The 27,147-nt window shown below is 43.9% G+C and overlaps 1 protein-coding gene across 1 annotated transcript; it reads right to left on the bottom strand.

The window, feature by feature from the left end:
• Positions 1-7,392: 7,392 nt before the first annotated feature.
• Positions 7,393-27,147, bottom strand: LOC311287134 (uncharacterized protein). Its single transcript, XM_084403755.1, has 7 exons — positions 27,042-27,147; positions 9,134-11,123; positions 8,867-9,030; positions 8,471-8,691; positions 8,162-8,291; positions 7,838-7,938; positions 7,393-7,752 (listed from the first exon to the last, which is right to left on the bottom strand). The coding sequence occupies exons 1-7, from the start codon at positions 27,048-27,050 to the stop codon at positions 7,614-7,616; spliced, it is 2,754 nt and encodes a 917-aa protein (XP_084259881.1). The 5' UTR covers positions 27,051-27,147; the 3' UTR covers positions 7,393-7,613.

Below are 27,147 nucleotides of genomic sequence, written 5' to 3'. Positions count from 1 at the left end.
CGCTCGCAGACCCCCATGGTTTCAGGCGGTCATCGAGACTTCGGTTGAGAAGTGACGTGGCTCACGTGCTTCACACCTAAGTACAAAATCTGCTTGCAAAAGGGGCGATAGAATTAGGCGATAGAATAGGCTTCTCGGTCTCATGGCCGCTGCATCATCAGTACTCCAGCTAGGATTACTGTATATGCGCCCCCTTCAGCACTGGCTAAAGCGTTGTGTGCCAGCTCAGCTGTGCCAGCGGTCAGGATGCCTGCACATTACGGTAAACCAGCGCTGCATCAGAGCTCTGGTTCCCTGGAAGGCCCAGAACTGGTACCAGTCGGGCGTACTTATTGGTGTGGCTGCCAGGAGGAAGGTAATTTTCACAGATGCCTCCAACCAAGGTTGGGGAGCGCTGTGCGAGGGCAAAGCTGTCTCTGGCCTCTGGTCGAGCCCGGAGAAAAGTTTTCATATCAACTGCCTGGAAATGAGGGTAGTTTGGTTGGGCCTGAACACATTTCTGCCAGACCTCAGGGGACACCACGTCTTAGTCCGCACGGACAACATGTCAGTGGTGTCCTATATAAATCGCCATGGTGGCCTCAGATCAGGCAACCTATATGTCATGGCCAGAAATCTCCTCCTTTGGTCGCATGCCAACCTGCACTCTCTGAGAGCTGCTCATATCCCGAGAGTCCAAAATTTGGATGCGGACATGCTATTGAGAAACAACACTCCTCCAGGTGAGTGGTCTCTCAACCCACAGACGGTTAGTCTGTTATGGAGTGTATTCGGTAAGGCAGAGGTCGACCTCTTCGCCTTGAAAGACAACACTCATTGTGCAACATTCTTTTCAAAGAGCAGGGACGCTCTGGCCCATCCCTGGCCTATATGCGTTCTAGCTAGTCTCTATGATCCCTCAGGTCATCAGATGGATAGAGGAGAGCAGATGCCCAGTCCTTCTAGCCGCCCCCCTCTGGAAAACCCAAGCATGGTTTCCAGAGCTGGCGAAGATGGTGGACAATGTTCCCTGGCCAGTGCCAATGAGGAAGGATATCCTCACACAGGCAAACGGTACGATTTGGCACCCTCGCTCCGACTTGTGGGCCCTACATGTGTGGCTCCTCAACAGATATCCTGGGACCTCCCAGAAAAGGTCTTGAATACCATCACTGAGGCTAGAGCTCCGTCTACCAGGCACGGGATGTGGGAATGTGGGATAGGTGACTCCAGGATCACTCTCAAGCCAAGGCATGGTTATGTACCTAAGGTGCTCTCAACTCCGTTCAGAGCTCATGTTATTACATTATCAGCACTTCCACCCTCGGAGGACGATGGGGAGGCTAATTTGCTCTGTCCTGTCAGGGCTCTAAAAGTCTACTTGGAGTGAGAGGCATGGCCTCTTCGTGGGCTTGGTCTAGTGCTGTACCAATTCAAGACATATGTGTGGTGACCAGCTGGTCCTCGCTGTCCACATTTGTGAGATTTTATAATATGGAGGTTCCTTGCCTGCAGGCTCGAGTCCTCTCAGTATGATAATTAGACCCGACAATGTCCGGTCTTATTATGGTAAAAGTTCTGTACATTATTTATTTTTATGCAACTTTATTTGTGTAAATAAATGAGAATGAATTGTTCTGGACATTGTTTATTTTTGTAATGACAGTCATAATTTCTACATGAAACAAATTCTTCTATACCTTTTTTTTCCAAATAAAATTGGTAAATGAAAATCATTTGTTCTATAGGCTACGTAAAAGTACTTTTTCCAACTATTTACAACATACGTTAAACATATCAACATAAACATTTAGATTTACAGTACATAAAATAAGGAAAAATGATGTAGACTTTTATTCAACTGAGCAGGGAGACCCTGGTGGTGCTGCTGGACCAGGATGGGCTGCCACAATAGAGACCCTGGTAAGGCCTCTCTGCTGGTGGGACATCATCTGGGATGGTCTCCAGAGTGTTTGAGTGCATATTTCCAATATCCACTAAGTTGTCTACCAACAGGTTTGCAGGGCTGACTCAATCGACGGCTGCCATGTCACAGATTTTTTTCAGAAAGAGTATATTTCTGAAAAAAGTCATTTTAATAACTACTAATACCCCATTGGGGAAAAACTACAGCTGCATCCCATATGAAAGGGCGCATCTGAAGCGCTTGGACCGGTCTAGCCTATGGAGGAATTATTCTTGTTGCCTGGCAACTGTGACAGCTGCCGATGACAAGCGGGAGTAATATTCAATATTCGGTTTTATATTCACACAGGGTTGAAAACCTGTATGTTCACCATGGTCCATTTGTGTACATAATAAAAAGAATAGACTAGCCTACAAAATCGCATCAAGGTAAGATATAAGTGAACATTTGAACCTTTGGAAAAAAAATATATATATATACGTATATATATATATATATATATATATATATATATATATACAGTATATAGGCCAATTGTAAGTTTTATTTTATTTTCATATATCATTACATTATTTATGCAAATTAACACCCAATACTTGAACAGTTTAAAGTGTAATCTATTGGAAGTTGTGGTGCTCTGTGACGTAAGAGGGCACCAGCTCACCACGCCCTTGCCTACATAGAGACTGGTCTCAGGTGCATGATGTGTTAACGAGTGTTCTCTTTCTTAGGTTCACTCAACGCTGCGTAGCTTTAAGACGCAGTGGGAACGCCCTCTGGGTGTGCCGATTGTCTGAAGCCCTTATAGAATCACGCCAATCCATTGGCTGATGGCGCGGGCGCCGCCCCGACGCTCTTACGTCGTCACATTATACAGGCGCGCGTGCCATCTGCTCCTCAGATTTCTCTGCCTTCACGAAGCGGCCATTTCATGCCCTTCGCTTTCGGTTTTTCTGAGCCCAAAAATTCGGATTTACAACTGCTTCGTCGTCGTCTGCACTTCAGCGACTGGAATAAGTGGAACTCTGTTCTCCTTACGGTGAAGTGCAATGGAATATCGTCGTTGCTGTCCTCCATGTGCTCGCTTCATCGCGAGCAACGACCCTCACAGTAAGTGTGTTAAGTGTTTGGGTTTTTCGCATGCGCGTTCTCCGCTCGTCTGACAAATGCGGCAGCCGCTGACTTCACCAACCTCGTGGGTTCTGTGGAGCAGGGTTATTCCGCCATTCCAGCGGTCGAGGACACGTTAGCCAATCACCTCGCTCCATCATCTGCGCCGTCATGGAAGTCGCGTCCCCTCCTTCCTTCTAAAGCGTGTAGGACTACTTCCTCCCTCCCTCATCGGGAAATCCTATATGGCAGCTGGTCAGGCAGTCATGGCCCTACACACTATGGCCATTCTTCAGGCCTACCAGGCGGACGTCCTGAAGGAAATGGACGAGGGAAATGGAGTGATTCCTGAAGCTGTCAAAGAGCTTCGTAAAGCCACGGATCTGGCCCTAAGAGCCACCAAGCACACCGCACGCGCTGTAGGCCGTTCTATGGCGGGGGCGGTTGCCGCGGAGCGCCATCTATGGCTTAATCTCACGGAGACGGTGACAAAGAGAAAGTTTTTCTCCTAGACACCCCTATTTCACAGTCTGGTCTGTTTGGGGAAGCGGTCAACACGGTGGTTGAGAAATTCCGAGCTGCTAAGTCTCAGTTGGCTGCGTTTAAGCAATTTATGCCTAGGAGGGTTAGGGAGTCTTCCAACCCCTCCCCTTCTAAACCCAGAGAACGCCCCTCTTATAGAGCGGACTTCCCTACCAGGAGGAGTGACCCGGCTCATCTCCTACCAACCACGGTTTGGGGAGCCCACGGTCGCCCGTTTCCCCGCCAGCGACCTCACAGACGTCTTCAGCTGAAGCGGTCCAACAAACCGGCCACTCCAGCTTCCTCGAGCCATTCCTGACCCTCTGGTCAGAAAAAGGAGAGCTCCTCTCCATCTACGAGGTTGGGACAGACCGCGCAAGCGTTTCTGCCCGCCTCTAACCCGCTCTCCTTTTCCTACCCTGTCACCTTCGCCACCCAGCGTGTTTCGAAGTGCAGTCCCTATTTTACCCTTTTCACTCAGTCCGGCGTGGGAGGAAGGAGACGCATTTTGCTCTCTCCCCTCACCCTCGACACACTTTATACCTGCCGATCGCATCCTCGGAGGCACATTTCGTTTTCCTCAGGAGCAGGCAGACCTAGTCACTCTGATCCAGGCAGTGGTACTTCCCATCACGTGTCAGGACGCTAGGTGCTCTCCTCCACGGCCAACCACGCCACCCCACGGGAATCAGTGCGACACCCTGACTATATTAGACCTCCACCGACTAAATTTCTCCCTTTACAAAGGGAAATTCAAGATGTTGATGTTGAAAGCTATCATATCTCAAATTCGGTTGGGAGATTGGTTCGTGACAGTAGACCTCAAGGATGCCTATTTTCACATCCAGTTCGTACGGCGACACAGGAGGTTCCTCAGGTTCGCCTTTAGAGAAAGAGCGTGCCAGTACAGACCCCCTTTGGCCTCGCTCTAGCACCGAGGACGTTCACAAAGTGTATGGATGCTGCTCTGGCCCCGTTGCAGCTCCAGGGCATCCGTATTCTCAATTACCTGGACGATTGGCTCCTCTTAGCCCACTCCAGGGAGTTAGTGACTCACCACAGGGACTAACATACGTTAAATACGGAGAAGAGCGTTCTTACCCCAGCTCAACACACAGTTTTCTTGGGGGTACACATGGATTCCATTCTTATGCAGGCCCGCTTGGCTTCTGCGCGGATTTCCAGTTTGGTGACATGTTTGGCCCGCTTCACGCTAGGCCATCATGTTTCTCTGGGCACTTGCTGCAGGCTTCTGGGCCTCATGGCCGCAGTCTCCCCTGTGCTACCCCTAGGTCTGCTCCACATGAGACCTTTTCTGTGGTTGATGAAGCTCTCAGGAGCTCGGCCCACGGGTCCAGCCCTTCGCCTGTTGAAGGTGTCGCGCAGTTGCTTCCGCGACCTGTCAATTTGGCGGGACCCCCTCTTCCTTCGGAAAGGGGTCAGCATGGGTGTGGTATTCCGTCGCCAGATGATTACGACGGATGCCTCTCTGACCGGCTGGGGAGCGGTTTTCGAAGGCAGACCAGCATGTGGGATCTGGACTGGCGAGACCCTCTCTTGGCACATAAACAGCTTGGAGCTGAGAGCCGTCTTTCTGGCTCTGCATCACTTTCTCCCTTTTCTCAAAGGACACCATGTCATTGTCAGAAATAGTGTCCCATGTAAACCGGCAGGGGGGTTCACGGTCGCGCACCCTGGACAGGCATGCACGCCACCTCCTCCTGTGGTCTCAGGACAAGTTCCTCTCACTGAGGGCAGTCCATGTCCCTGGGATCCTGAACCTCGCAGCAGATTTTCTGTCGAGGCAGAAGCTCAGGTCGGGGGAATGGATGTTGAACCGCCGAACAGTAGCCCTGATTTGGGACGTGTTCGCAAAAGCAGAAGTGGACCTCTTTGCATCACAGGAGTTGTCCCAATGGCCACTTTGGTTCTCCCTGAGCCCCCCAGCACCGTTGAGGATAGATGCATTCGCCCACCCATGGCCGGTCGTGTGAGTTATCTGGTCATTGTACTAGTTGCGGCAGCGTATTAGCTTGGCGAGTTTGGTATTTCGTTCCCACTGCGTCTTAAAGCTACGCAGCGTTGAGTGAACCTATGAAGGAGAACGTCTCTGGTTACTGATTTAACCCATGTTCTCTGAATAGGGAACGAGACGCTGCGTTCGCAGAGAAATCTGAGGAGCAGATGGCGCGTGCACCTGTATAATGTGACGACGTAAGAGCGTCGGGGCGCCGCCCGCGCCATCACAATTGGTGTGATTCTATAAGGGTTTCAGACAATCGGCACACCCAGAGGGCGTTCCCACTGCGTCTTAAAGCTACGCAGCGTCTCGTTCCCTATTCAGAGAACATAGGTTACATCAGTAACCAGAGACGTTCTCACTGATTCGCTTGTTGTGATTCGCAGAGTTTTGACAAGTGTTATAGAGTTGATATTGTTTCTTATTCAAAAGTGGTGATATTATTATTATTATGTTTTTTTTTTTTTTTTAATCACAGTGTTAAAGGTACTGCATATCACAAGTGACCCCTATACCATCCTGACAGCACAATTAATTTCTGTTTTGTCAATGGAAAGATTGGTTATACCTCTGAGTTAATTCACGTTGTGTAACAGCGCAGTGCTTCTGTGTTGTACGTGAACGTAGGCTTACTTTTGGCCGACGCTGGTCGTGTGTGATGCGTGTGACTTACAACACAGAAGAACTAGTAACACTACGTGAACTAACTCAGAGGCCCACAGAGAAGAAAATGAATAGTTGAATAGAGTCTTTATTTTTGTGGGGGGTTTTTTGCGCACAAAAAGTATTCTCGTCGCTTGATAAACTTATGGTTGAGCCACTGTAGTCACTTGGACTATTTTAAACATTTGTCTTTACTAACTTTTCTGGGCCGGCAAGTTTCAATAACATAGAAGTCTATGGAGGAGTGAGACAGCTCTCAGATTTAATCAAAAATATCTTCATTTGTGTTCCAAAGATGAACGAAAGTCTTACGGGGCTGGAACAACTTGAGGGTGATATTTTACTGACAGAATTTTCATTTTTGGGTGAACTAACCCTTTAATATTACTGTATATTATATTTTACAAATATGATTAGAAAAGGACAAAGTTTGAGGTGGTTTGTGGGAATAGTTTAATTTTAAGGTCTGTAAGAAATGCTCAACAAGCCATTCTCACATATTTGAAAAGCTACAAAAAGTATGAGATCCTGATAATCTGACTGCTGTAATTCCTAGGTTATTGAGCTTTCATAACTGAAGGTGGAGGGTTGTTTGATAAAACTTTTAAAGAACACATCACAAAACAGAAATAGAATTTTGTGACATGAATTTTGTTCAGTTTAATGCAGCCTTGGTGAATAATTTTCATTCAAAATCAATTACAAACTTTTGAAAGTTAAATGTAGTTTTAGGGTTTACTGTGCCAGCCGAGGAATTGCCATTTAGATTGGCACAGACACTCTGTGTAGATGTGCAGTGTGGGTTAATCTGGGGTTTTCCAGGGTTTAGGACAAAATGTTGCCTGTGCGTGGATTACCCAAATAAATATATTGCCTGTTTTGTCATGGCTATTCCTCCATTTAAATAGCTGCATTTAGACCTGTTCTCTCCCCCTGCTTCCTTGGCTTTGAGTTACAGTCACAGGTTTTTATAATGTAATGAGAAGGTCAGAGTATTTCTTTATGACAATTTTATTAACATTTATCTTAATAAACTCATTATTCACACATACATTTATGGTATTAGGTTTACATGCAGAATCTGTAAGATCTGTTTAAAAAAAAAAAAGTGTGATCAATATTTTTTAGTACTGCCACGGGGTCGCTCTATAACAGATATGTAATTTTTTTTCCACAAGATAAAGCAAGAACTGAAAAGACCCTGTTTAAAAATGTACTACTGACTCGTTTATATTGTGCCTCTTTAACTGTCAATGTTTTTCAGTTCTCAGGGCCTCATTTCCCGGAAAACAATGGATCTTAGGTCATCTTAGATCTGTCCCTACATTTAAACTAATTCATGAACTACATTGATGATGCAAAATCAATGTACATATGTGAAAATAACAACAATCAAATCTGTGGAACTGAGCTGAAGAACTTTTTCAGACTCGCCCTGGAGTTCCATCCACTCTCCTTTGCAAACCTGAACACACTCCCAAAGAGATCAGGGAATGAATCCATCAGATTGATGCTCTCTGCGTCCTCTGGACTATGTAGAGAAAAGAGACACCAAAAAACATGGTCTGACAAACAATGCTATTAAATTATTAAATAAATGATGTGCATGAACTTACTAATGCTCGTGTAGGTTGCGTATAAAACGCAGCAGTCCCAGTGTGTTCTCAGTGTAGCTTTTCTTCTTCCCTTCCAGTTTCTGGACAAGCTCAGATGGCAGCTGACCAAAGAAATATATTTAAAAAAGTAAAATGATTTTTCAAACCATGATTAAAGCAGGAAAAAAGAACATCCTGAAGACAATAAATCAGATTCTTAAGTAAGATTCTTTCATTAATTTAAATATTTAGAATGTTTATATTTACATATTTATATACATTTTTAATGATTAAAATCATTTACACATTTATGTTTGAATATGTCTGCACTGAAGTTAGACTCACTTTAGTTTTCCATTCAGAAAAGCTTTTCCCCTCAGTGTATTTTTCAATGGCATGAAGGAGCTCCTCATCAACATTACGATGGTTCTCGGCCTCATTCTGGTTCCCCACCTTTTTCAAATACTCCACTTTCCTGACAGGATTTTAAAAACAGCACAATCTCTTCAGATGATAAAAAAAGTATCTACAGTGGATGAAATTTCCTCTTCATTTAATACAAAATCATAATAAGCTTGTACTATAAGTAGTCCTGAACCTTTCTGGCTTGTTTAGACTGATAAATGCCATTGCCAAATCCATGTAATATTCTACCTTTCATCAGTCCAGAAGAAGGGGTGTGCAAGGGTTTGCTCCACGGTTGGTCTCTCCTCTGGAGTTTCATTGATCATCCACTCTACGAGATCCTTTGCTACTTCATCATCCAGATGTTCCAGTAAGTATCTTCCTTGTAGGATGTTGACTTCACAAAATGGACCTTTACCAAATGGATGGTGTCCTCTAGAGAGAATGTAGTACACTAACATCCCAGCAACCTTCAAAACAGTTACAGTGTTAAGTTTAGAATTTTCATCAAATACAATTTAAATTCATTCTATTTGTAATTGTGTATTAAGGTGAATAATTGAATTTTTGATAATATATTTTTAATTATTTAATTTAGTTATAATAATTACAATATTGTTGACTTAAAAGAAGAGGAAAGATCACCTGAATGTCAGAGCTCCTCTTGTACCCAATGTTGACCTCCTCATCTATGGTCTCCTTTGCCTTCCAGCATCTAGTTCCAGCAATGCCTGTTCGTAAAGTTGTTTGGCTCAGGTTCAATCGACGACTAATGCCAAAATCAGCCAATCTAGCTTTTCCATTTATGTCTATTACAAACAGAAGTTTCAAATTAGATATCAGATTATAAAAATATAAATATCATATAATAAAAATATCAGATTAATTTAATTAATCAGGTTTAAGTCCTACCAATTAGAACATTCTGAGGTTTGATGTCCCGATGAAGCACTTTGGCTTTCGGTTGGTGTAAAACCTGTAAGCTGCAGAGAACTTCCTTCACCAGCTTCTTCAGAACCAAACTTCTCTCAGTGTTATCATCTGATAAATGATCTTGGATATATTCCTCCAGTGTGTATTCACAAAGCTGAAGAGCAAGGTATCCAAAATTGTCATCTTCAGCAAAGTCCACATATCGCACAATAGAGGGACTATCAAGCTGTGGAAGTCGTAGAAATTCCTCCTCATTCCTGAGAACTTGGTAATTAGACTTAATCATTCGTTTCACAGCCACTTCTGTGCCGTCATCCCTCAGTCCAAGGAAAACTTGTGTTCCATCACTGCCTTTAGCGATCTGAAATTCATCACTAAGTACAAGAGTAAGGTTTCCCAGCCTATTTTTATTGCTAATATCCATGTTGGCTAGCTTCTCAAGCTTAGGCCTCCAACGACGGCTGGTCTGAACCCACCTTTTTGAGATATTTGAGTTCTCAGCAGGCAGTGTGAACGGCTGCACACTTGAATTTGATTCCTCAATGGATTTCACTACAGTGTCTAGATACAGTTCCTCTTTATCTTGCAGCTCCAAATCTGGTGATCCCACTTCTTGCTGGATTTTTTCCTCCTTCTTTTTCTTCCTTTTCCTGCTTGTTGATAGAGCAGAAGTCTCCTCACATAAACTATCCACTGCACTTGAACCTGCTGGATGTCTCAGTGATTCATCAAACTTTTGCAGCTTTTTTTTCATGACTTCATCCATCTCTGTCTCTGCTTTTATAATTATCATCTCTGGGATGGGAGACAATCCACACAATCCAACAAGTTCAGGAGCAAAGTCATTTATATTGGCAAACAGTCCATACGTCCACACTCCAATTAGACTTGAATAATCAGGATGTGTGAGAGGCAATAGACTTTTGCATAACTTCTCATAGACAGAATTGTTTGTACTCTGTAGTTTCTGCTCAGACGTCTTCTGCATCATGACATTAAGTATCTTTAGTATCAGATGATTGACTCTTTCTCCTTGTGCATTTCCAAAGCTGTTTGTAAGAACTGGCACAAGCTCACTGAATACCTGAGGAGAGATGCTTTCACTGACACACAAAGCAACATTTAAGCAGTTCAGTGCAATCAGACAGTTTTCCTGAGGGATTCTTGGGAAGCGCTTGATGAGTCCCTCAATGTATCTGTCTGCACTATTTGTGTCTTTTAACCACTTGATGGCGGTCTGACGATACTGCTCTGCACTTGGACCAACGACATTAAAGTATTGCTCAAAATAAATCAAAGGAACAAAAGGATCCTCTTGAAAGAAATGTTCCTTAAACACTCTGTAAACTTCTGTCTGGTTTTTCGTTTGTACAGTACAAGGAAAAGAGAAAGATATATGTACTTTGTCAGACACTTCACCCTGTGAATACAGTAGATTAATCATTCTCTCCACCTTTTTATCAACTTCTGGATTTACCCCATAGTTCCTTCCGGGTGAAGCTCCAGCCTTTATAAGTGCTTTCACAATGTCTTCACGGTCATGATCAACAGCACACTGCAATGGAGTAAAAATTTGTAATCCATGTCCATCTGGGTTAGCTTCTGCTTCAAGTAATCTTTTCACAATACTCAATGGAACTCCAGTTGTTAAAGCAGAATAATGTAGAGGTGTTCGCCCATTTGTTGAGGGTATGTTAGGATCAGCCGACTCTTTAAGTAGATATGAGCAGACTCCTTCATTTTTGCATAGAACTGCTGCTGTCAATAGTGTAACATCATCATTCCAGACTTCAGAAGAGTACAATCCATTAATATCTCTGTTTTTTAATGATTTGCGAAGTTTCTTTAACTTCTTGTCTATGATGCATTGTATTAGGGGATCTGTTTCTCTAGGTATTGGAATTAGAAGTGGACCTGGAAATGGTACTTGGAACTGGAATTCCATGGATCTTACAGTGTTCACTACAATCTGTGGAGAGACCATGGCGATTATGGATATTTAATACATCAGTCATTATTGCTTCTTCAACCCTTTAAAAAAAAAGAGGTTTCTTCAAGTGTGCTATAGTATACTTATTTTAAACTAAAAATAAGACTACTTTTTATATACTTCTCAGAAATATACTTTATTTATAACTCTTAAACTTACACTTAAGTTTACTTGACCTGTTCTTGTACTCAATCATTTAATCGAGATATACTTAAAGGTATAATTAAGTATTTTAAGTATACTTCGCTTGTAGTTGTGTTTACTCAATCTACTGTCTTGTAAAATTGCACGGTTTGGCACCCAAGACAATAGATTTGTTTGAAACTATTGATTTTTGAAGAAAACAGATATTTTCGAAATTCTGAGTATGTGATTTTTTTGTGTAGTCCACTGCTAGTGTATATAGGAATTTACTTCAAATCCACTTATATTTTTCCCCACATTTACGGAATTTTTTGGCATTTGTGACACAACGCTTCCCTACCATTAATGGAAATTTCCGGCTATCCATGTTTTCACTGTTATATGGTACGGGGCACTATTAAGCATCTTCTGAAAGAGTACAGAATCTCTGGATCTAAGCACAGGTGAAAAAGACACAGAAACTAGCGATACAGCATGGTTTCTGAAGAGCATTTTTGATGCCCAAAGTGGACGGAGCCGGCCATTTCCATCTTGGTAGCGCGTCACTGAGTGTCACTCGCAGATAAACGAAAGGGGCTAAAGGCGATTTCAATTTTAACCATCACAGTCCATAATACATAAAAAGATGTACACAAAATTGAATGTAGTCGTTAGGATTTTAATCTGGAACATGTTTATTTTTATGGTTTTCATCTCTTTTTACAAAATGTACTGCAAACAAAAATCTGATTAATATTTAAAATAAATCATTGTTGCGGTAATGGCAGTTTGTATCGGTAAGGACACAATGTTAATACCACATGTTAATAATGTAACCTTTAGAGAAAAACAGTAACAGATAAAAACAGAAGGTATTTTGTCAAAGATAATAGAGGTATTGCAGAAAAGACTGGGACAAAATGATTTTCTTGTTTCAAATACTAATACATGTATGAATTTCTATTGTAACAACAAACTTAATTTGAGGCATTCAGTATTTTGTTTTGTCCTCTGGTTTCTTTTGTTTATCCTCCACTGTTTATCCTTAACTTTTTTTCTTTATTTTTCTTTATTTTCTTTATTTTTTGCTCTTTTTCCATAACTCTTCATATCTGTTTGGGTCTTTTCTTATTACCCCTCTTCTGTCATCTTATTGTGGGTTAATTTTGTATCATCAAGGGTTGCAAAAATGACATGTTTATATTTAGTTTACAATAGATTTAATATTTGCATATACACTGATCAGCCACAGCATTAAAACCACCTGCCTAATATCATGTAGTTTCCCCTCATGCTGCCAGAACAGCTCTGATATGTCAAGGCAAGGACTCCACAAGACCTCTGTATGTGTCCTGTGGTATATCAGGTTGTGAGGTGGTGCCTCCATGGATCAGATTTATTCATCAAGCGCATCCCATAGAGATGCTCAATTGGATTGAGATATGGGGAATTTTGAAGCCAAGGCAATGCCTAGAACTCTTTGTCATGTCGTCCAAACCCTTCCTGAACAATTTTTGCATTGTGGCAGGCTGCATTATCCTGCTGAAACAGGCCGCTGCCATCAGGAAACACCATTGCCATGGTCTGCAACAATCTTAGGTAGGTGATACATGTCAAAGTAACATCCACATGAATACCAGGTTTCCCAAAGTTTCCCAACATTGCCCTGAGCATCACACTTCCTCCACAGGCCTGCCTTCTTCCCATAGTGCATCCCGCTGGTGTCTCTTGGTCGGGTGGTCCAGTTCTGACACTCACATGGCCATTGTGGGCACTTTCGGTGGTGGACAGGGGTCATCATAGGCACTTTGTCCGGTCTGCTGCAAACCAGCAAACTGCTATGCACTGTGTGTTCTGACACCTTTCTATAGCATTACGTTTTTCAGCAATTTTTGAGCTACAGTAGCTCTTTTGTGTGATTGGACCTGGCAGGCGAGCCTTTGCTCCCCATGTGCATGTGTGAGTCTTGGGGCGTCCATGACCCTGTTCACCGTTTGTCCTTCCTTGCACCTCTTTTGGTAGGTACTAACCACTACAGACCGTAAACACCCCACAAGACCTGCTGTTTTGGAGATGCTCTGATGCAGTTGTCTTGCCATCACCATTTGGCCCTTGTCAAAGTCACTCAAGATTTTTCACTCAAGAACTGACTGTTCAGTTGCTGCCTAATATATCCTCTTGACAGGTGCTACTGTAGTGATATAATATATTATATTCACCACACCTATCAGTGGTTTAAATGCTGTGGCTGATCAATGTAATATACAGTATAAACCTCGAATTTGTCTCTACCGCAACACAATGTCTTTACCGCAACACCTAAAAATGCTGCGTTAAAGACTGGCAGCTAGCAAGGTATGATACATCAGTTTTGACTTTTAGCTCATTCTAAGCTTAATGGTAAGGACGCACAATAAATACTTCAGAAGAAAAAATTATCTTTATCTTATTTTTTCTGGATCTTGTGAGTGACCTAATGGAGGTGGACCAATCTGTCAGACATGTGCTCACATGCTAATTTCTGTTTCCATAGAAACTAGATTTGTTTGGCTTTGAAGATATAATATTATATATATATATATATATATATATATATATATATATAATATTATATCTAATTAAAAACATATTTCAAATATGTATTAAATTACAATTAAGTTTTTATTCTAATCTTATTCTAATGTAGCTTTTTGTGCCCTGCAGTGACTAGGCTACTTGCAAATAATATAGATATTTGCGCTTTTTTATGCAGTAAAGCACATTTCACAAACAATGCAGTGTTACTGTACATTTACTACCACTACTACTACTACAACTAGACCAATGCAATAATAATCCACAAGAAACTGATTAACCTAAGCTGTAACTGACTCATAAAACTTTGAACTAAGGCCACTGACGTCACTGCAATTACACGATAGGATGAGGTGCATCACGTGATCCAAGTTAGCCGTTATGCTTTCTCCAATGGTCATAAATATATACACTAAATATATTATATAATATATTATAGTGTATCTATGTCCAATGGTAAGAGAAACAGTCCCTCTCATACGGTGGCCGAGAGAGCTCAACGCGCAGCAACTGAAGAAAACACATGCAAATAGAAAAAACACATGAAAAAAACCCCCGAAAATTAAGAAAACATCTTCATCAGTTTCACAAAACACGTGTGTCCAAATAACACAACCAAATACAGAAACGCGCTGCAAAAGTTCACAACACAACCAAATACAGAAACACGCTGCAAAAGTTCACAACACAACCAAATACAGAAACGGGCTGCAAATAGCATAGACCACAACGGAAATGTTTCCAGGGGAACCAAACATAGACTGTAAAAAAATATGGACGTAGTGTCCGTGACGTCACCCGTAGGTTTCTGAAGACCGTTTTTGAAGCCTAAAGTGGGCGTGGCTGACCGTCGCCATCTTGGTGGCGCGTCACTCCCGAATTTATTTATTTTTACAGTCAGACAATGAACTGAGGTAACGTGACGGCTAACAGACAGCAGACAAATGGCTAATGATGACTAATGACCACAGCAGCGGGAATCCACCTGTCACTCAAAAGTGGACACCCTTAATTATGCAGAAATTTAAGGCTTAATATAATTTAAACGGATGAGTTATAAAAAAATTCACCCCCCTCACAGTTGTCATGAAGGGCAAAATTAGCTGTATAGACCAAAGACACTTTTTGCACCAGGCTGTAAACATGTTTTTTTCTGCTGTAAAGATGGCCATTTTAACATGGGGGAGATACAGATTTGACTCACTTCTGCATCCAGCCTCAAGCGGCCAGTTGATGAATTGCCATTTAATTCACTTCCGTGTTGGTTTCAAGAGAGAGACAGGGAGGTTGCCGCTTGAAACCAAATAAGCAGGGGGGCAGTGTTTCGGAAAACATTGAAGCTTCCCCGGGCGCCGCCATTGATTAGCAGACCATCACCTGCTGTTAGCATTCCATTGACTCCCATTTATTTTGGTGTCACTTTGACAGCGAATAACTTTACATCTGAGGCGTTTATAGACTCCATTTGTCCATTATTTATTTCTAAAGAAACACGTAAATGTATAAAAGGCTCCATTACCTTGTATCTTACTTTATGGCCCAGTAGAAACAGTTTTTGTAAAAATAGGCTAACGATTGCGTCATAACCACATGACTCTTTGTCGCACAGTAGAGAAATTACCGTATGGACAGGAGGAGAAGCTCGCAGGCAATCGAGGGGACGTGGAGGCAAAATGACAAAGAATACTTAGCAGAAAATACTGTTCCTAGCTCATGGACACCTCCTACTCACACTCCGTCTCTGCAAGTTTCAGAAGGGAATGATTCAGATTTCTCTTGGCACAGCTACTAGAAAACAGACAGTTTGCTCACGTGACATCTATGTCGTCAAGCTCAGTTTGAGTCTGCGCAGTACGCTCGGCCATCAGGAAGTGAGTGCTTCTAATTGACTTCACTTTTCTCCGTTGAATCCAATAAGGTCGCTGTGTCCATTTCTTATACTAGGCTTGTTTGAGATGAGCAAAATCTGCGCAGAACCGATCACCGGTGATCAGCGCGAGATGCATGTCGGTTAGAAATGTGTCCGAGTGTGGTCCGCCTTGCTCTGATGTCATGCTGACGTATGTCAAAAATCTCTCACGAGCGCAAGGCAGACGTGTCGAATTCTGCAGTCGAGCGCAGTTGCTCTCCACCGACTGCGCTGATCAAAAGCACGATGGGAAACGACTTGCTGACGACACAGCTTAATGCTCATTGGTTTAAACAACCGTGATGTATTGTTCTCTTTTAAAATGTTTGATTTTAAAACTCTGATATCATGTTTTATGTGTATACATTATGTGTGAATATTCCCAAACTATCTGACAGTGCGAATGCGATCTCTATGGGTTATGCAATGTAATTTTTATTATAAAAAAAAAAAAAACACATATGTCTGTATTAAAGATAAAATTATTGGTAAAAATGTATTTGGAATGGAATTAAATAAGTACTTTGGGTGTCTTGTTCATTATATTTATTTTCATATAAAAGAATCCCGCAATATCCATCTTTGATCTCACAGGTGTCAGATCCACTGCGAGAAGAGAGAACTGTCCGGCTTGCCTGCGCTTTTTCACTCCTCCTCTCACTGCAGCCGCCTAGCCTACTCTCGCATACATTTCAGGCGAGGCAAGGCGCATCTCAAACAAGCCTACTGTCTATGCAAATAAGTGACGAAACCCGGCTGGGACGTGCTTATTGCTCGTGAGCATCCCTATGCCCTGCTCCCTTCGAATGGCAGAAGGTAGAGCTCTTGAAGTGAGGACTTTGGGAGGGAGCAGGGCACTAGTGTGCCATTATGTAGCCGTTTGGAACGCACTTAAAGGGATACTTCAGGATTTAGCATTAAGCTTTGTATTAGTAGAAAAGCTGTAGTATTTTCGAATTACCATGCTTTATACCCTCATATCCCCCTGAGAAGAGAGATTTATGTATTTTTTGTCTGGAAAAAATCCACCGATGACGCAAAAATCGTCATTTTGCATCATCGGAGGATTTTTTGGCCAGAGGCTAAAGACTACAGCCAGTAGGAGAAGCTCGTTCCGCATGTTTTCAACCCGCCCATAGAGGGTGGGATCTCACTCACAGAATGTACATAGTGTCAGCCATCTTTCTTTGGAAGCTAAGCTAACAGGCTCTTGTTCTGTGGAGAAAGCTGAGTAGTATGAGAAAGCTGAGTAGTAGGGGTTACCATCCTCTTTTTCCCAGACATGTCCGGCCGCCGAGATCGTCCAAAATGTCCGGGATTTGGCTTTTGCTTTCTGCAGTCACCATTCATTGTTTACATGCACACCTTTTGTTTCAATCTAACTGAATTCATTCTGATTGGTGAATCTGAATGTAGTCTTTACATGAACGCTAAACTAGTGATCGGTTGATGTGCGTTTTAACATTGCTAAGAAAATTCCCGCTCCTCCGTGAGAGATACGAGACCGGTGCGTCTTTGACTGCAGCGCGACCTGCTCATCGGTAATCACGCCACCGGCCTCTCATCGTTCTCCCATGGCCCTCAGTCTCGTCCTGCTCGCCACAGTAAACATAATGAATGGCAACTGTAGAACGCAAAAGCCGAATCCCGGACATTTTGGGCGATAAAACGCTGGCGGGGAAAGCACGTGCACAGGTAGGGCTTAACCTGTGTAGAGCACATGCCCTTTTTGCCCTTATACTCGAAGTGCCCTTTTATTTTGGTGATGGTGGTTTTTTTATTATTTTTTTTATATAAATCCATGCTATTGGTCACCCTTTACGTCTCTCTATCTGTTTTACAAATATTTAGCCAATGAAAGTTCTTAAAAAGAGCTTGTGTAAATCTTGTTCGATCGTCAAACTGTCAGTAAACCTGATAACTCCGCCCCCTCTATCTTGACTGAATGAACTGAAGTACCGCAGCAGCCGCACAGCAGACAGCAGCTGAACGAAGTTTTGCAAGGATAAACAAAGATCATATTGTTTGAATAAGTACTAAACACTATGTCTATAAAGGCTCATATTTTATTTTATTTGGTGTCTGACTGAGACATGTGGAACCTGAGAGAGAGGTTTAGCATTTGCCATCTAATAGCCAATACATAGCCTACACTTAAAGGGTTAGTTCACCCAAAAATGAAAATGATGTCATTAATGACTCACCCTCATGTCGTTCCAAGCCCTTAAGACCTCCGTTCATCTTTGGAACACAGTTTAAGATATTTTAGATTTAGTCCGAGAGCTTTCTGTCCCTCCATTGAAAATGTATGTACGGTATACTGTCCATGTCCAGAAAGCTAATAAAGACATCATCAAAGTAGTCCATGTGACATCAGTGGGTTAGTTAGAATTTTTTGTTCACGACTCCGCAGTGACGCTGCTGACGTAAGACGCTGCTGACGTGTTATCTGGTGACACGTCAGCAGCGTCACTGCGGAGTCGTGAACGCGGATTGACAACAGACCCGGAAGAGAAAACAATGCTGAATAAAGTCGTAGTTTTTGTTATTTTTGGACCAAAATGTATTTTCGATGCTTCAAAAAATTCTAACTAACCCACTGATGTCACATGGACTACTTTGATGATGTCTTTATTATCTTTCTGGACATGGACAGTATACCGTACATACATTTTCAATGGAGGGACAGAAAGCTCTCGGACTAAATCTAAAATATCTTAAACTGTGTTCCGAAGATGAACGGAGGTCTTACGGGCTTGGAACCACATGAGGGTAAGTCATTAATGACATAATTTTCATTTTTGGGTGAACTAACCCTTTAAATAGCCTGTGCAAACAGTAGCATTTCATCTTTTATAAAATGAGATTTTGGCCAAATGTATTTTACAACAGGAAAAACTGAGCACCCAAATAGCTACAACAAACAAGTTTGTAACCTGTTGATGAAAATGTAATGTGATGCCGCCGGCGCCGTTTTAATGACGGACAAAATGGACATTTGCACACATTTGTGTTTGTAAAATGTTGACAATATATTGATAAGTAATACAACAACATAGCCAATAATTTGTTTTTACCATCGGAAAATCATAAGCACAGGTGCGCCCTCGCGCTGTTTCGTACTGGAACTTCCACAAAGCAACTGAGTGTGATCCTCGTCACCTCCTAGGTAACATATATTTCTAAGAAATTTCTTCTATGATTTATGATTGCTGAATGCTGATACACTTAATTTATTAACATTTAATCATGGTATGGTAATAATATTAAATTATGGTTAATTCAAGGCTGTTAATATGCACGTATAGCCTGATCGCTATCTAGCTAATTTTCAAATCTATAGTATTCTTATAGGCTACTCCGCTCGTCTTCACATGTATAAATGTAGTTAAACAGGGTTTTTTTAGGGCTTTAGGGTTTTAAAGAAACGTACTAGGTTACTTACGTAACCTCGTTTCCCTTAGAGATAAGGGAATGAGTACTGCGTTGCAAACGCTGTGGGAAAACTCCTTTTCTCAAGAATATTGAAGCCTTTATTTTAAAACGCATTGCAGCTGCATAGCAAGAGCATAATAGCCCGCGAAACGGGCTGATTGGCTGTGCTGCGGCAACTGCTTAAATCTATGGTGAGTGCCAGAGCGCACGCGGTCCAATAGGAGCGCTTGGCGCCCTGCCAACTCGAGCGTGCCAAAATGGACACATCAGAAGAGTATAAATAGGGAGAAAACTCGCCATACAACAGGTCTAAACGACTGAAGCGAAGCACCTGATATGGGCGAATAGCACGGCAAGGCAACACAGTACTCGTTCCCTTATCTCTAAGGGAACCGAGGTTACGTAAGTAACCTAGTACGTTCCCTTACGAGAACGTTCTCTTGTACTGCGTTGCAAACACTGTGGGAACCCAATTTAAAACGCCGTGCTATACGCTTCGACTATTCTGAGGATCCAGGAAGCCCCGAGACCGTACAGAGCAGTCTAGATATCACAGACCAGAATGCCGGGTCTAAATGATATGTAAACATGTAGTGAAGCACAATGGGGCCCACTAAGTATGTAAAGGCCTGGGTCGAAGGAGCCAGGAACCAAGAATCATTCCCACAATTTAGGAGTCACAAAGAGTGACTGAGTTCCATGATGGCCTGGGTCGGGCGAGCCAGGGCTTAAATGGAAAGAACTCGTGCCTGCAGCGCAGGGACTTCAAGATTATAAAACCTTGCGAATGTGGACGGAGCGGACCAGCCGGCTGCCGCACAAAGGTCTTCGATAGAGACTCCACTGGACCATGCCCAAGAGGAAGCCATACCTCTTGTGGAGTGAGCTCTCACACCTATGGGGCAGCAAAGGCCCCGTGAGGTGTATGCTAGAGCAATGGCATCCACTATCCATCTGGACAGCGTAAGTTTCGTGACAGGCAACCCTTTGGTGCAGCCTCCGAAACAGACAAAGAGCTGTTCTGACTACCTGAAAGAGGCTGAACGCTCCAAATAAATTCTTAAAGCTCTGACGGGGCAGAGCGTGAGGGCATCACTATCTTCTCCCGAGACTGGGAGGGCTGATAGAGAAATAACTTGGGCTCTAAACGGAGTTGAGTGCACCTTGGGTACGTATCCATGTCTTGGCCTAAGGACGACTTTAGAGTCGTCCTTAGTGGAGAGCACTTGCAGGTCACCTACTCTCTTAACTGACGTTAATGCTAACAGCAGGGCAGTTTTCAGAGAGAGAGGTCTTAAGTCGGCCGATTGGAGCGGCTCGAAAGGAGGCCCCCTAAGAGCCCGTAGGACCAAAGAAAGGTCCCAGGCCGGCACTGAAGGTGGCCAGGGTGGGTTAAGTCTTCTAGCTCCTTTGAGGAAGCGAACTATAAGGTCGCTCTTGCCTGAGGAAGAACCGTCCACCTGCACGTGAAAGGCTGCAATAGCTGCCACATATACTTTGAGCGTGGAGGGGGAGCGTCCCGCGTCCAGCAGCTCTTTGAGGAAGGAGAGGACCAATGGTACTTCGCACATATATGGGTCGAGCTAAACACCAGCTAGAGAACACTGACCATTTGAATTGGTAGAGGCGCCTTGTAGAAGGGGCTCTAGCCTCCGTAATGGTATTCAGGACGCCTTTCCGGGAGGTCCTGGGTTACCCGTTGAGTGGCCACACGTGGAGGGCCCACAAGTCGGGACGGGGGTGCCAGATAGTCCTTTTGGCTTGTGCAAGGAGGTCGGTCCTTAGCGGGATCGGCCACGGAGCTATGTCTGACAACTCCATTAGCTCTGGGAACCAAGCCTGAGTTCGCCAGAGGGGGGCTACAAGGAGTATTGCGCAACTCGTGTTCCTGATTCGTTCGATGACCTGAGGAATCATCGAAACTGGAGGGAACGCATAGAAGGGGAGGCTGGGCCACTCGTGGGCCAGCGCATCCCTGCTCTTTGAGAAAAAGATTGGGCAGTGACAGTTGTCTTCTGAGGCGAAGAGGTCTACCTCTGCTCTGCCGAAGACCTCCCATAACAGGAGAGCCGTCTGGGGATGGAGAGACCATTCCTCTGGGGAAAAGTTGCCCCGAGAAAGCATGTCTGCTCCCACGTTCATCGTGCCTGGCACGTGAGCTGCCCTGAGTGAGCGCAAGTTGGTTTGAGCCCAAAGCAGTAGCTGTGAGGCTATGGCTAACAGGTTTGGGGACCTGAGGCCGCCCTGGCGATTTATGTAAGACACCACTGACATGTTGTCCGTGCGGACCAAGACGTGGTGTCCCGCCAGATATGGAAGCAAGGTTTTTAGGGCTAGAAAAACCGCTCTCATCTCGAGGCAGTTGATATGAAGGCGTTGCTCCGAGCTCGACCAGAGGCCGGATGCGGGCCTGCCCTCGTACAGAGCTCCCCAACCTGAGTTGGAAGCGTCTGTTGAGATAACCCTCCTTTCTGAGATCACACCCATGCTCACACCCTGCTGGTACCAGCTGGTGTCTTTCCAGGGTTCCAGGGCTTTGGTACAGCGCTGATCTACCCTGATATTCAAAAGGTCAAAGGCTGATATTCCGAGCACCAAGCATGGGACGGTACCTGAGGAGCTAGCCATAGCTGAAGAGGACGCATTCGCAGTGGGCCTAGTTGGAGTACTGGTGACGCAGAGGCCATAAGCCCCAGGATCCTCTGAAACGTTCGGAGGGGTACAACATTGCCCTCTTTGAACAATGCGGCGAGCCACTGAATAGACCATGGGCCATGCTCTCATAAGCACGGAGTCAAAAACTGTTCCCAGGAACGTAATTCGTTGGCTGGGGGACAGAATACTCTTGGCAAGATTCACCCTGAGCCCTAGGCATTCCAGATGACTGAGGAGCCAGGTCTTGTTGAGTATGGGACTCCGCCTCTGACTGAGTCAGTATGAGCCAGTCGAATTTCCCATTGTCTCAGGGGGGAGAGAGCTGCATCCATGCATTTCGTGAAAGTACGAGGCGCTAGCGCCAGTCCAAATGGAAGGACTGTGTACTGATAGGCCTGCCCCTCGAAGGCGAATCTCACGAATGGCCTGTGGTGGGGGTTCACTTGTATGTGAAAGTACGCGTCTTTTAGATCTACTGAGAAGAACCAGTCCCCTGGGTGAATCTGCGCCAGGATGTGTCTGGTTGTAAGCATCCTGAATGGCCATCTCATGAGGGCTTTGTTCAGATGTCTGAGATCTAAAACGAGGAAATAACAGCTGTAAAACCCCGACTCGCTTTGAGATTTTGGGACTAATTCGATTGCCCCTTTCGCCAGTAGACCTGAAACTTCGCTGCGGAGGACATGAGCCGTAGTGCTCCTGACCGAAGTTTGGATAACTGCGCGAAAACGCGGTGGTCTGTGGACAAACTGGAGCGAGTAGCCACGCCTTATGATGTTCATTACCCATTTTGAAACTCCGGGAATGGCTTGCCAGGCCAGAGCCCGTTGAGCTAGAGGTAATATCATCTCCGATGGTGGAACGCCCGGATTCGGGGGCCCGTGCCGACATAATTTTGTGGGAGAAAATTTGCTTGATTTGTGCATTATGTGGGTCGCTGTGAAAACAGTGTTTTGGTGCAGGGGTGCGTGACAGAAGACGGGCCCATGTTCTGCATTTACTACTGCTCCAGCCGCCTGAACTGAAGAGGGGGTTGTGAGAAGCACTCGAGCGATCTTCGGGGCTGGTCCGGCCGCAGCGGGACCAAGACCCCTCTTTAAGCCGGCTAGGACGGCTTCTTAGGCTCGTGGTCGAGCGTCAGCTTCGGCCTGGGACCCTGGCGCTTGGGGAACGGGTACCATTTCGCTGGCTTCAGACGGAGGCTGGTCTCAGCCGCTGGGAGGGGCTGATGAGCTGGGCGCGCTGTCTTCTGTGGCTGCGGTGTGCTCTTGGGGCGCCGTGAAGCCGAACTGGAGCGCTTTGGCAGGAAGTGCTTCATAGCACTGGAAGCCTTTTGAGCTCCGGTGAAGCGCTCGGCGAAGCCGCTAATGGAAGGACCGAAAAGGCCAGTAGTGGAGACCGGAGAGTCGAGGAAGGCATTCTTGTCTGCGTCCATGATCTCAGTTAAGTTGAGCCGTAAATGGCGCTCCAACACAATGAGACTGGCCATACTGCGGCCGATGGCCTGGGCAGTGGTCTTAGTGGCCCGTAGAGCCAGGTCCGTGGCACTTCGGAGGTCCCTGAAGTTTTCTGGATCAGGTCCTGACTCATCCATAGCGCGGAGGAGTTTTGCCTGGAAAACTTGAAGCGTCGCCATGGCGTGAAGTGCAGAGGCGGCTTGACCAGCAGCAGAGTAAGCGCAGCTTGCCATAGCCGAGGTGTTTCTGCACGGCTTCAAAGAGTGAACCGCCTTCGTCCTCCAACTACCTGCAGTGGGAAGGCAGAGATGAGCGGTGACTGCTTCTTCAAGCGGAGGGATGGTCACGTAGCCCTTTTCCTCCGTGCCGTCAACAGTGGAGAGCGTAGTGGAGGAAGTAGAGCGCGTTCGCGCCGAAAGGGGCGCGCACCAGCTTTTAGTCAGCTCTTCATGGACCTCTGGCAGAAAGGGAGCGGCGCGCTGGCGAGGGGCCTGTTGGTCGTTTCTGGCGTACAGGACCGGAGATGAAGACGTGGGCGAATCCCCTTGTTCAGGAATCCTCTGATCGCGCCGTTTCTGGGCTTGCGAGGCGCCGAAGACGGAAGATGGGCGGGTTCACTCTCAGACATAGCGAGGGCAAGTCTCGATCGGAGGACAGAGACGGGCATTCTGTCACAGAAATGACAGCCGCCTTTAGTGAGCGCTGCCTCGGCGTGCTCAGGACCGAGGCAGACCGCACTGTGAGTGTCGGTCTGACACGTGCAGGGAAGCCCCGCAGGATTCACAGATGGGCGGCATTTGAAACAACGCGTCCCGCTGTTAAAACGCTGTTAGCGTTGTGCTCTTTTAGAAAAAATGCTCTGATAGAAGGCAGAAAGGATACACGCCGGATGCCACAGGGAAACGCTTGCTGGCGAAGTCAGCCGAGGATGCGAAGCTGTTCCGCTGAAGAGGCTTTTTCTACGGCGAGAGGCTTCCTATCCGGAGATCAGCGAGGTGAGTCTGAGCTGAAGGAGTTAGATCTGTTGTATGGCGAGTTTTCTCCCTATTTATACTCTTCTGACGTGTCCATTTTGGCGCGCTCGAGTTGGCAGGGCGCCAAGCGCTCCTATTGGACCACGCGCGCCCGGGCACTCGCCATAGGTTTAAGCCGCAGCTCAGTCAATCAGCCCGTTTCGCGGGCTATTATGCTCTTGCTGTGCAGCTGCAATGCGTTTTAAAATAAAGGCTTCAATATTCTCGAGAAAAGGAGTTTTCCCACAGCGTTTGCAATGCAGTACGAGAGAACGTTCTCGTAAGGGAATCCTGAAACCCATTATATCTATTATCTATATTATTATTGTGGTTGTTATTAATAGTGAATAAATATAAAGCTTTTGAGACTATTATTTTGTGTTATTGAATTTGTCATGAAGATGTGACCATTTCTTCCTTTTATAGGCTTACTAAATAATCTTAATATATATAAAAAAAGGGAGGGGGTGCCCTTTTTCAGTTTCAACAGTTAAATATTGCACGTACAGAAAGCTAATGGGACAAATGTAACTGTAAAACTGTTACAACATGCCCCTCAAAAGGTCTGTGCACGGCCCTAAGGTGTATTTCAAGTATACAAATTAATACCTAATAGGAACATAGTAGTACAGTACTACTTTAAGTGCAAGAATAATATATCAATAGTAACTATGAGTATAATGTTAAAGGTTGTATCAGTGATTTCAGGCCCAAAAAAAAAAAAAATGATCACATTCATCTAATCTTTCCTAACGATCCGCTAGCTGCCCGCCCCATAAGCATGCCAACCAATTGTTTTTGTGTGCAGATCTCAGAGCCTAGGCTGCCTACAGAGATGCAGTCTTTTTGACGGCATGCTTATGGGGCGGGCAGCTAGCGGATCGTTAGGAAAGATTAGATGAATGTGATCCTTTTTTTTTTGGGGCCTGAAATCACTGATACAACCTTTAAGTTCACTTAAAGGACACTTACAACTTGCAGTACAAAAACAACTAAACTAGTAGAGTATAGCAAGGTATAATTTCATAAAATAAAAAAGTTCTACAAGTACTAGTAGGCCTATTTAACTAGTAAACTATCAGTATACCCATAAATTCACTTTTAGTTGCAGTACAAACTAAAAAAAATAGATGTAAACTAGCTGTGTACTCAACATTTACGACTGTTACACTTAAAAGCATCTTTTGCAGCGATTTTTGTGTGAGCATATCAGTGAACACCCCTGACCACTCGGTGAGTTTCACGTCTTTGTAAACGAAAGTTTAATGCGTTTTAGGAAGGATTGTTCCAGTGCACCTATGCAGCCATTGTGGAGGTGGGGGGGGGGAGCGAAAGAAACCGAAAATTCTCGGGCCAGCAGCATGTGTCCAAATTTTAATCTTAACCGTTCTATTTCATCAGAAACGATCTGAAAACAGGACTTTTAGTGTAAAATACCGAACTTGTCCTTTAAAGTATAAGACAGTTTCTGGTCCCATTGACTTCCATAGTAGGAAAAATATATATACTATGGAAGTCAATGGGACCAGAAACTGTCTGGTTACTGATATTCTTCTAAATATCTTCCTTTCTGTTCAGCAGAAGAAAGAAATTCATAAAGGATTGAAACAACATGAGGGTGAGTATATGATGACAGAATTTTCATTTTAAAGTGGAGTATCCCTTTAAGTATACTTTTATATACTAAAAATAGAGCCATTAGTCCCGACCAAGTAGATAAACTTCCAGGTCACTATGTTAATAATAGAGTGCTTACTTACAAAAAGTATCCTTAAAAATATACTTGAACTTTACTTAAGAATACTTAATAAAAATGAATTTGAAGTAGGCCTAGCCTATACTTATTTTTTGTAAGGGAACTCCAGAAGTTCTTTTTATTATTATTATTTTCAAAAAAGAAGAAGAACTTTCAATATCATGGGTGGGATGAACAATTTTGTTTCCGCAGGCCTTTTCCTTTTCTTTGTCTATATTCGTAGCCTATAAAAATATTATGCATTTCTGGCAATGCATCCAATTTTAAAGACGGTCAGAGTTCTGTTTTTGTTGGGTTACTCTCAAAACGTAAAGTCAATTTGTGTCTTAAACCTGACAAAGTTGTACAGTAAGCCTACTGCAAATGGATTTCAATGCAGTTATTAAACTTTTACGTTTGTTCTGCGACTTCTTCAATGTTACATCTTTGTTTTTAAATACACGAGTACAAAGAGGAAGAAAAAAATATATATGGCAAATTGTGTCAAATAAATGTCCATTATGGTGGGTAAAAAAAAAAAAACTTTTAGCGCGGTTTTTGTTTTCATTGAAACGAAACTCTGGGATGGGCGGACCGATCTCGAAGAAGATGGGAGATCCTCATTTAGAAAGATTCGCATATAAATTCTTGCTGTTTAAACAATTAATTTTAAGAAAATAAGTATCACTGCAGTGTTACAAGAGAAAATGTAAATGAAAAAATTTCTCCTGCACTGCAGTCTAAACATCATGACGTCGATAACAGCGCGCTCATTTCGTAGCTAATATTATCTGGATTTGTTTTACAAAAGCCACGAATGTAAATGTGACATTTAATATACCCTAATGTGTTGCGTGATGTTTGTTATAAGTTTATTAAAAGTTGCTAAAAGACAGGCAATGATCTGTGATTGCTATTGATAAATGATCAACAAAAAAAGTAATTAAAGTAAAAATTTCGGCTTTCAAATATGCTAAATGGTTATAATTAGCCTACCTGTGTCATTCTCAGAAGTCGCACAAACCTTCTATTCAGAAGAGGATATTGGTTCTATAGGTATTGGTGCCTGCCAATACTGACCTTGATAGTTCCTATATCGGAT

This window comes from Rutilus rutilus, assembly GCF_951802725.1.
Source record: "Rutilus rutilus genome assembly, chromosome: 3".
Classification (NCBI taxonomy): Eukaryota; Metazoa; Chordata; class Actinopteri; order Cypriniformes; family Leuciscidae; genus Rutilus; species Rutilus rutilus.
This window is presented reverse-complemented; position numbering and strand designations above follow the sequence as displayed.